Source organism: Dendrobium catenatum, unplaced genomic scaffold (genome assembly GCF_001605985.2).
Source record: "Dendrobium catenatum unplaced genomic scaffold, ASM160598v2 fragScaff_scaffold_231, whole genome shotgun sequence".
Lineage (NCBI taxonomy): Eukaryota > Viridiplantae > Streptophyta > Magnoliopsida > Asparagales > Orchidaceae > Dendrobium > Dendrobium catenatum.
In genome coordinates this window covers 2,759,619-2,771,250 of record NW_021318693.1, presented here as the reverse complement: position 1 = coordinate 2,771,250, position 11,632 = coordinate 2,759,619, and the positions used below count along the sequence as shown (strand labels likewise).

At 36.8% G+C, this 11,632-nt stretch overlaps 1 protein-coding gene across 3 annotated transcripts in view; it reads left to right on the top strand.

Annotated features, from left to right (window-relative positions):
- The window catches only part of LOC110111746 (transcription factor IIIB 90 kDa subunit), a 45,872-nt gene that overhangs the window by 12,237 nt on the left and 22,003 nt on the right, over window positions 1-11,632 (top strand). For all 3 annotated transcript variants that reach the window (XM_020843755.2, XM_020843748.2, XM_020843763.2), the window contains 2 exons: window positions 1,806-1,862; window positions 1,959-2,071. In XM_020843755.2, the coding sequence (XP_020699414.1) occupies window positions 1,806-1,862; window positions 1,959-2,071 (170 nt within the window). The remainder of the gene's footprint in view (window positions 1-1,805; window positions 1,863-1,958; window positions 2,072-11,632) is intronic.

Here is an 11,632-nt window from a genome sequence, read left to right as displayed (position 1 = left end):
TCCGGCTCCACTTCAAGGATGCATGGACGAACCCGAGTGGAACTTCGGGTTTGAATACGACAACAACGGAAGAGTCAACATCCTCCGATCACAGTTCTTCGACGTCGGATTTGACTTCGACGATACCGTCGAAGAATACTTGGACCGGATCTTGCCGACGCTCGTAGATTCCATTGACGAACACTTCTCCGTCTACACTTAGATTATCAAAGGTCGATCTACCGTGCCTCCTCCGCCTTCGAGATCCTTTCCCACGACAACGTTCCTTGGTACCTCCATCTTAGTGGCAACCTCCATGCTAGTCTGGACAATCTTCCGTCGCTCAACTTTGTCTCCGTAGGAAAGAGAGAGTTAAAGGTCTCAAGGTGTGAACAACTTTGTATTAATTGTGGTATTTTTATTTACTAGCCTTTGCCTTATGTTTTCCTTTGCGTTTGCTTAAATGGTTTAGTTCTCTTGTTGTAGTTTCTTTGCCTGGCAAGTTGAACATCGCGAATTACTTATAATCAACTTAACTTTGATGCATGATTAGATAATTTGTGGAGCTAAAATTTAATTCTCTTTTTTTTTTACTCTTGTGTAACTCCACCCTTGCATCACATCAATATGTGTGAAGAACTATAAATAGGATCCCTCCTCATTTGTGACTCACTCCATAGCATCCAAGTTTTCAAGCCTTGTAAAGTGCTTTCTTAGTGAAGAGTGTTTTTTCCCTTTTAACTTCCACTCTTCAATTTCAAGTGCTCTTCCCTAGGGTTGTTAGGAGTTAGGCTGCTTAGCATTAGGGTTGAGGAGCTAAGGCTGCATGGAAGACTTAAGAAAGATCTCTCCGTGACTATATGCTGTACATAATTCTTTACAATGTTGGATTTGGGGGAGGGGTTGGTGTAATCTATACAAAGACGTTCATGTTATCTAATTAATTTATTTATGACAAGATGATCCCTTTTTTATTTCATTTTTGTTGTCTCTATGAAAAAGGTCCCTCCTATTTAAAGGGGTGACTTAATATGTATGAATTGATGAATGCTATTAAATGTCCAAATCGTTTTATTCTTCTCTCCTTCTCTTCTCTCATTCCTTTCTCTTTCCATCCTACATTAAGATCCCCTCCTTACTCCTACGAGCCTTCCCGGTACCTCATCCCTTCTCTGAGGAAATGTGCCACCGCCCAAGTCATTCTTTCTCCATCTATATTATTGGGGCTCTTGTCAGAAGAAGGATCAATTCTGGTCATCACTGCAAGATGCGCTGTCAGTTTGGACCACCTCCTGCTTTGTAGATACCTGGGAATATGTAATTACTCGTCTCTGAAAAATTTCAGTGACTGTAGATTTGAGCTTTTGGATGGCGAAAGAAATTCAATGGTCACTTCTCTGCTGAGCGAGATGCAATTTCTCATCTCATCGCTAAAAATTTTCTCCTAAACTATGCCTATGGTTGTTCTAGGTAACGTTTTATAATTATAAATTGTAAAAGATACAAGCAATGCAGGAACTTGTGCATTATTATTTTTCTGATTGACTATTGAAACTACATGCATTCTCTAACAAATGAGCAAAGATGCTATGTCACAGATTTGTGCAGTATTTTAAACTATGAGCAAAATCTCTTCTTTAATATGTAAATTCTCAATATTATATTTTTTTATCCTTAATATATGGAAAATCGACTTTGTTTGATTGTTAGCTTATAAGTTGGTCAGAGTGGACATGCCAAACATATTTTTGTTCGATAATTTGCTGCTAATGACAAGAATTGCTCAGTGCAGAAATAACAATTATATCTTGGCTTTGCTCTTGCAGGCAGACTGAAAAAGCAGTTCTTCTCATTGACTTTTCTGACTATTTGCAGACAAGCGTGTATGGATGCTTTGTACCGGATATGCTAGTTTTGACATCAATTTTATCTGCCAATCACACTCTTTTTATCATACTAACGCAAGAATTTATCTTCAGTTATGTGTTAGGTGCTGTTTTCTTGCAGCTCTGCAAAATGTTGAGGCTTTCAGATCATCCCATTGTTCAAAAACTTATTGATCCAAGTCTTTTCATCCATCGGTTCACAGAGCGTTAGTTACATTCACTCCTATTTACTATGCAGTCGAATTTTTTCTTTCTTGCACAGCATGCGCTCTATTGCACTTATTGAAATAAAAATTTAGCACTTAGGACTTATGATGTAGAACCAAGCTAGCCATGGTTGGGCAATTCAACATCTGAAATTTAATTTCAGATTTTAATATTTGGAGAGGAGGGAAAAGTTTGAATTTGAATCTTCTCCAATTAAAGGAGAGGGAGGCAGGGTGGGCGGCCCCTTGATGGGGATTTAATTGAGTGATTAAGAGGGGTTGCTAAGTTTGAAAATTTAAATTAGGAAAGGAGATTTAGAGTATCTCCTTTTCAAAATTTAAATTAATTTAAATGGTAAGACCTTTCCTAATTTAACTCATATATTTTAGGAAAATAATTTTAGATTTTAAAGAATTTAAAATTTGATTTAAAAACTTTGATTTTTAATTGATTTTGAATTGGGAGGGAAGCAAATTCAAAATTTTGAAATTAATTTTAACCAAAAGGGTGGAGGTAAATGGGGAATTGATGGCTTAATTGGGGGAGCTTTAATGAGCCTTCTAATGAGACAGAGAGAGAGAAGGGTCCCACATGCATTAAAGAAGATTGGAGGAGATTAGGGGATTTAATTGAGTTTTCAATCTAAGTCAATTTAAATTAGGAAAGAAAATTTAATACAAATTATCTCTCCAATTTAAATTCAATTTTAAACGGCCTTGATTGGAGGGGCTTTCCAAATATAACTCCTCTTAATTTAGGAAAGAATTTCAAATTCGAATTGAATCGAAATATGAAATTAAAACTCTCTTAATTTAGATTCACCACGTATGGAAAGAAACTAATTTAGAGATTTGAAATTTGGAGGGAAAGGATGGGTATTATGGCCGACGACTTGGAGGAGGGGAAGGATTTTAGGGTTTGGGCTGGCGACTAGGAAGAGGAGAGGTTTTGAACCGGCGGTTGGGAGGAGAAGAGGAGTGGTTTTGGGTGTGGGGATTCAGCTAAGAGAGAGAAGGGAGGATGGGGTTCGGCCTAGGGCTAAGGTGGGGAATTTCGGCCGAGGGAGGGAGAGGGGAGTAGGGGGCCGACGGCTAGGAAGGAAGGAGGGGAAGTGGCGGAGAAGATAAACCACGAGCCTAGGCGCTTCCTGCGGCTGATGGGTAATGCTTTGCCCTCACCTAGGGACTTCAAACCACGAGCTCGGATGCTTCCTACGGCTGGTGGGTAGCATGATTTCCTCACCTAGGGACTTCAACTCTCATAAAAATTCTCAAAGCTCTTAAGAACAAGAGTGCATAATTTTTTTTTTTAAATAATCATCCATCCCTCAAAAGAAGAGTGAGCTATAAATAGCCAAAATACAATAATAAGATAAATGACAAAAGTGCCCCCCCCGGGGTCATATAGGCTTACTCCCTCAAGTGTGGGCAAAAGCGGAAAAATTGCATAAATAAATCAAAATACAACTAATGATTCAAAGTGGCACAATCATGACCGTCGATCTTCGGCTCCTCCTCTGATAAACTTTCATGGTTGGATGTCCTCATCAACTTAAAAATATTTCTCATGTCAAAATTTGAGCATAATTTTTTACTCCTTTATTTTTTGGTTGACTTATTAGAGGTGTAAAGTAAAATAAATGATATTTGATTTTTCCGGTGTTTGGCATGAAGTAAAAAAATATAAAACTAATTTTTTTAAGGAATTTAAAATATCCCCAAAGCTCATGTTTGATGAATTCCAAATTCACCTAAATCAGATGAAATCAATGCTCACTGCTACACACGACCCTCCTTCAACATCATTGTTGCATGCTACTCACTTCTTCAACATCATTGCTGCATGATTCTCCTCCTCCGACACCACCCCTTCTTGTTGAGTGCTCCACCCGTGACTAAGACATTGCGTGCTTCATTGGCTACTTTCTATCCCCACTTCCCACACTGTGTGTTCCATCACTGACGACTTCTTCTTTCATCCTTCATCTCCATGATTCTTAACATTCTTCTCTAGTCTAGATCACTCTAGCTACCCCTCCCCCTCCCCCTCCAACTTTGGCTTTACCTCCCCCTTCCTCTCTTGCTCCATATTTACTTTGATGGCATCTCCTCTACTCTATGGGTGTTAAAATGGGTGGACATGTCGAGTTCGGATTTGGCTTGAATTTGGCCCGACTTGAATCTAGTCAACAAGGACCCGACCCATTTGAAAAATGGGTTGAAAAAACCAACATAAACCTGACCCGCTAGCAATCTGAATGACATGAACCTGACCCGTTAACTATTTTGGTTAAATTTTTTTAATAACTTATTAACTGTAAAATTTATGATATTTGATAAAAAATAAGAGGATTATACCCATAATTGAAAAAATAATAAGAAAAGAAATTAAACATGTCTTTCTCTAGTAAAAAGCGAGTTTGCGGGTCAACCCGAATTTGACCTGTTTAATTAATGAATTGGAAAACCCAATCTGTTTATTTATCTAGTCAGCTAAAACCCAATTTTTTTTCTAGTTGGGTGATTATTGACACCCTTACTCCACTCTAACATATTGGGCCAAAAAATTTCAAAGAAAACCAACAACGAAGATAAATTATAATAGCCCTCTTCTTTCTGTAGCTATCTAAAAACATAAAAGGCTATTTTCTTTGTTGAACCTTGTTCCAGACCATCATCGAAAAAAACAAATTGCATTACCAAAGGAAAAAAAAAATCCCTAATACGAAACTACTAAGTGATAGCATTCCTCCTTTAACACAATACGAAAAGGAGGAGGAATATTATTACAACTAACATCTTCCTAAATAAAATCACTAAAAGTGGCATAGTTAGCATACAAATCGGCTAACTTATTACAATACCTATATGAACAATTAAATAAAATTTGATCCTTTAAGAAACAAAAGCTTCTTCAAACGGTAATTGCCAATATCCAACTCTAATTTCCTGAAAGAATCTTCGAGCAATTTGATGATATTATAATTATCACCTTCAATAATGATACATTTGTATTGAAACATCCCTTCTTGCATTATCTTCTCCAACAATTGAATACCCAACAATTCCAACCGAGATATATCTCAATGTAAACAATTGAAACAAAAAGCGAATAAAAACCTGCCTTTATTGTCTCGAAACACCTCTCCAAAACCTCCTTTATTCGTACTCAATAAAGTAGCATCAACATTCACTTTAATCCAATTAGGAGGAGGGTGCCAATAATTATTATCCACATGAGAAAGCTGATTAATATCCCAGTGGCCTGACATGAGAGTAAATTTTGAAGAAATAGCAGAAGTAATAACATTAGAGGCTATAATAATCGAACTATCTTTATTATCACCATGTTTGACTTTATTCCTACTCTTCCATGAGAAAGAAACAACTGAACAAAACAAAATTGCTAAAAAAGAATGTCTACCAGCCATCTCTTTTAGCCCATCATAGCATTCATTAAATGATTTAAAAACAGGAATATGAAAACCCCATTTAATCAGGCATTTGAATATCTGAACCAGCTTTTGCACAATTGACAGCGACATGATCCGAATCCTCTAAAGATTGGCAACCTCTCGGGCAAGTGTTAGAATCAATTAACTTACTGTACATGAGAAAATGATTAGTAGGAATTGCTTTATTGAGTAATCTCCACCAGAATACTTCAGTCCTTGGGTTTAGCTTTAACTTCTTCATCCATTTCCAATAATATATTTCAGAACCTCCATCCTGCTTTGATTCAAAAGACAACATAGCAATTGTCTTTCCATAATTTATTTTTTTAAGTTCCAACAAATCTCCATCTAGTTCAGGAAACACAGGAATTTGTTGAATGAGAGAAATAAGCGGCTTACCAAAGTATTACTCAGGTCTACCTCATTCCAATTACCATTCAGCAACAATTTTTCCACAGTAATTTCCAGATTATGTTCCACCTTCATGAACGCAGGCCACTCAATGTTTCTATCAAGAATCCAAGCATCCTTGAATATATTAAATGATTTCCCAGAAGAAATCTTCCATCCGACAACTGGATACAAAGAGCTTGCACCATGTTTTAAAAATTTCCATGAAGAAGAACACCCCTTCCTTATTTCAGAATTCCAAATATCAGATCCATACTTAGCTGCCAGATTTCTGTTGAGAAGGGATTTAGAATTATGAATAAAACTCCAAGCAAATTTAGCTCAGAAAGGTTCCAATTTTGAAACACATGAGTGAAGGCCACGACCTCCCATGATTTTTAGTTTACAAAGAACTTCCCAAAACACATAATGAAGGCCTTGTTTACCATTCTTCTTGTGCTAAATAAAATTCCTGTACGTCTTATCTATATCATACAATAAATCCTTTGGAACAAGAGAATGAGTAGAAATAAACACTGGAAGCGAGAGAATAACAGATTTAACAAGACTTAATGCAGCTAAATCTTCCGGCTAAAGAGTTAATACAGATTTAATTCGCTTCCAGTTTTTATTTCTAAATCCTCTCATTGCTTTAATCCACTTTGAAGTATTACTATTTACCAAAATAGAGAACCTAGGATCTTCCACACATTCCATGATGAGCTCTGAAAATTTAAATGGAAAACCGAAATATTCCAAAAATTGTCTTAATGTAGGCCACCCCATACTATAATAAGCCTGTTCTATATCAATTTTGATCGACACAAAGCCCTTTTTTGTTTTAGAAAACCTAAATTTATTGAACAATTCCTGTGCAATTAATACATGATAAGATAAAGACCTTCCTTTAACAAATGCAGCTTGATCTTTAGAAATCAATTTAGGAAGAATAAACTTGAATCTATTCAAGAAAATCTTTGCCATAATCTTATAAATAGATTTACAAAGACTAATGGCCTATACTTGGATGGAAGCAAAGGATTCTGAACTTTAGGAATAAGTATAATTAATGTATCTTTCCATTCATCATACATATTTCCATAACATAAAAATTTATTAATAGCCTTCCAAACATCCTTTTTAATAATGCTCCAATAAGCCTTAATGAAAGAATAAGAAATACCATCAATACTCGGAGACTTATTGTTCGTGATAGTTTTAGAGGAGTTATGTGATACATTTTGGAAAGAAAACCTAAGGGTTTTGTAAGAGCTTACGAGCTATTGTCATTAACTCCATCTCTCTTATGTTTCCACTCCACGAGTATCCTTCTTCTCAAACTTTTATAAGTTGTGTTATGTCTAGAGTTTTATTACAAGTTGTAAGTTTTTTTTTTTTTTTTATTTGAAGTTGAAAGTAGTTTGTTTCTTTGCTATATGTCTTTGAAAGTTTATTTTTTTCTAAAGTGTCTAATGTTCTCCAAATTGTTTTAGAGCACTTGTTCGGGTCTCTTTTGATCCCATCAATTTGATATCAGAGCTCTTGGTTAGTGTGTGAGTCTTTTCTTTATAAAAAAATAAATAAAATCAATCATAATGGAACCTCATCAAGAAGACATTGAATCTGTTGATGGTGAAATCTTCCAACAAATCTTGAAGAAAGGATTCCAACAAGCCGCTGGGTTCTGTCCCAAGGTAGTTCTACCGATCCGATCCAAAATGAATTATAAAAAATTCATGTGAGAATGAACTTGTGTACAGAAAAATACGAGAAGAGAAAGTAACTTTTTCAGGCCCAGTTTAAGCAAGAAAGAGAAAAAATCCAAAAGAAAGTATGCGGCTTTAATTTTAGAGTTGGATAAGGCTCATTTGACGCGTAAAGGAGGTTTATATTTCATCTCATCAGGAGAGAACTCTCTCCTAGGTAGGGGTGTCAATTTTTGATACGACCTGAAACCCGACCCGAAAAAATCCGGGTTAGGGTCAACCCGGACCCGAAAAGGGTCGGGTTCGGGTTCAGCAAATCAACCCGTTTTAAAAATCGGGTCGGGTTCCGGTTGATCCAGCAACCCGAAATTGACACGAAAACTCATATTTGACCCGAAAACCCAAGATTGAGCCGTTTTTTACCCGAAAATCGAAGATTGGCCCGATTTTTTACCCGAAAACTTGCAATTTTGGGTCAATCCCGGGTCATTCGTGTCGGGTCGGGTTGACCCTAACCCGAATCGGGTCGTGTTCGGGTTGACCCGAATAGTGCCGGGTCAATTCTGGGTTCGATCCGAACCCGACCCGTTGACTCGAATTGACACCCCTACTCCCAGGGGAGAATTGACGCAGGCAATTTTTTTTTTTCAATTGGGCATTTATTTTGTCGGTTGTTTTGTCTCTTATTGGGCTTGGCGATTCCCCCTTTGCTGTTTGGTGTTTGGAGTTCTCAGCAGTGAGTTTTCTTGGCTGGACGTGCCTCTCCTTGGTAGATGTTCGATTGCTGGATGGGCTGGCTGTGTTTTTTTTCTTGCTGTCTGTTCGGTTTCTGGCTGTTCCGATTCCTGCTCTGTTGGGATGCTTGTCCGTTTGGTTCTCTGGCTGGCCGTGCCTTTTTCCCTGAGTTTTCTCCCTCTGTTTTGGTTGGCTGTTTTGGATAGTTGCTTTATGAGATTTCTGGTTTCCTTTCCCTATTAACCGAGTTGTTTGTGGCAGTTTTAGAGGAGTTATGTGATAATTTTTGGAAAGAAAACCTGAGAGTTTTGTAATAGCTTGCGAGCTATTGTCTTCTACCTCCCTCTCTCTTATACTTCGTCTTGGACTTCTAACCTTTTTCTTCTCTCCACTGTTTCCACTCAACAAGTATCCTTCTTCTCAAACTTTCAATTTTTATGCACTATTTTTAAAATATAAAAACTATAATACCGTGTCCAACCCGTGTCCGTGTCCTATATTTTCAATAATTGACGTGTCCCGTGTCCGTGTCTGTGTGTCATAGGTGAAAGGTGTGCATATGCTAGAGTTTGTGTTATAATGGACATTTACAAGAAGCTTCCAACTGCAGTTTGGATTCAAAGGCCGGGGTCCAGATTTTTCCAACTAGTAGCATAAGAAGGTATTGGGCAGCTTTACTTTCGTTTTGGTTTGATTGGTCACAAAGTTGGGCAGTGCCAACAAATGACCACTCACATTGGGGACAATCCAAACAATATTTTGGGGACCAATCTTCAGCCACCTCTTCAAAAGGATAATAGTAAATCAGCCCATACACTTGGAACTTCTTCCAATGTGCAGCAACAAGGCAACAGTTCTCCACAATAATTGGGTTAAAAACTTCAGGATCCCCAAACAAGTAAAAGCCAACTTCCAAATGTTGAAAATGAAGAGGAATATGAGTCAGGGGTCCTTCTATCTAGGAGGAAACCAAAGCCAAGAAGCTGCTTTGTTGACAATAGGAGGAAGGCCAAGCCCTCTGTTAGCAATTGTAATAGCCCACGACAGATTGTTTTTTGTGCTGAGAAAATCTAGTAACCGGAGGACACTTCTACTAAGATACAAAATCTCAATAAGCGATAGAGTATAGTCTCAAAGGCACATTTTGTGAAGGAACTCTTCATGTGGGACCAATTATTGCATTGCTAAGGAAGAGGAAGATGGCACCGAACGACACCATTGGCAGGGACGTGATCCCCTTTGCTGAGCAATGTTGTCTACCTCTTCTTGTTCTTCAAGTTTCATAATTTAATCAGGCTTCTACTGTAGCACTAGGATACTATCCAGTAAAAAAACTGTTTTATTGGGTTCTTTTGGCATCCCCCTCCAGAGTAGCTCCTTGACTATCTTATTAGAACTCAATGCAAATACTTAGGGGACCTCACAATGCAAGCCAAGGGGGTCTTTGTTCTCTTTCCTTTCAGTTTTCTTTTCTTTTTGTTACACATTTGTATGGAGTGATATGTATAGAAGAATTGCCCTTCCCACTTTTGCTTGTTTTTTTTTTTGTCTTTGGAAGACATCAATAGTAGTTTCTATATTAGCATGTACTATTTTGTACTCCTTTATTCTTTTTAATTAATGCAAGATGTAACTTTCATAACACCATCTAACCGTGAACCTCTCCTTTTGATTTATTGTCCAGTTCGATTTTCATAACTTTGGGATTATCCACTAATGTTTGTGTTTACTCCACTTAACAAAATGAAGCAGCTAAAATATTGATGCTCAACAAATATTCTTATATATCTTTGGGAGAAATTGTCCTAATAACTTCATCTCTCATTAATAGAGCACCGTGGAGGGTATTTTACTTTCAAACATCTATTCAAACCTTTTTTAGTTACTTTGCGATACCAAAATCTTTTCTTTTATTCCTAAAAAATTATGGGTGTTCAATCAGAATTTAAGCCTAAAGTGATCAATTTCTTTGATATTGCTGCAACTTGTGTAGTCAAAATAGATAAAGAATTATGTTCATAAACTCCAGCCACTCTCTTAGGATTCATCTTACTAACAGGCCACTGAAAATTATGTCATATTTTCAATTAATTCATAAGCATCTTCAAAAGGCTTAGACATCAAAGAACCTCCAGCTGCAGTATCAATTATGGCTTTTAGGGATCCTACCAATCCATTGTAAAAGGTTTAAATTATCACTTTCTAAGCATCTCATTGAATCTCTCCCAATTCTCATAAATAGATTCTCCTTCTAATTGAGTAAAAAAAGTAATATCATTTCTAAATTTGACAGTCTTAGAAGGTGGGAAATACTTTCCTAGAAGTTTGTGGGCCAACTTATTCCATGTTGTAATAGATACTGGGGATAAAGAATTTAACCACATTTTTTTCTTGTCTCTTAGAGAAAATGAGAACAATCTATGTCTAATGCATCATCACTAATACTATTGTATTTAAATATTGCACAAATTTCTAAGAAACTTGCTAAATGTATGTTAGGGTCTTCAATGGGAGTTCCCCCAAACTGAGAATTTTGTATCATCTTGAACGTTAGAGCTAAGTATACCAATAATTTTCAAACCTTTGGACAGTGATCATTACCCACTATGCTTAATTCATTCTATTAAAGCCTCCCAATATCACAAACTCCCTCTGATCTTATATGTACATCCAACCTATGGAAGCCTCACCCAAACCATGAATTCTCTGATCACCTGTAAATACACCCAACCTAAGTAGAATGAGCTTCATTTATGTATTAGGATGGAAAAGAAAAACAAACAAGTACAGCAATCAACGTATCTCCATTACAATCAAAATCTTAAACATGGTTCAATGACCATTAAAGTATAAATTTTTGAGAATAAATCCATGAACAATGATACTGATCTCCACTATCATATTGCCTTACGGAGAGCAGTGATGCCATGCATCAAACATCCACTATATGATTTCTTGACTTACAAAGGGATTTCACTTAAATTTTATAATTTTGTCACTTATCTTAATTAAATATAGTGATGGGGACATCGTCAGAGATTGCGACACATGTACCATCAGGAGATGCCGGAGATCGACGGCCACGATCATGACCTTTATTTTCATCATTTTATGTAGTAGTTTATTTGATTTTTATGTTTTCCGTTTTTGCCCTTATGGGTAGTTGGTCGTTATTGTAGCCCGAGGGGCATTTTAGTCTTTTGTTGTCTTGTCATTTTGAGGCCTATTTATATGGTCATTTTCTGATGTAATTTTAGTTTTGGATGAAATGAAAA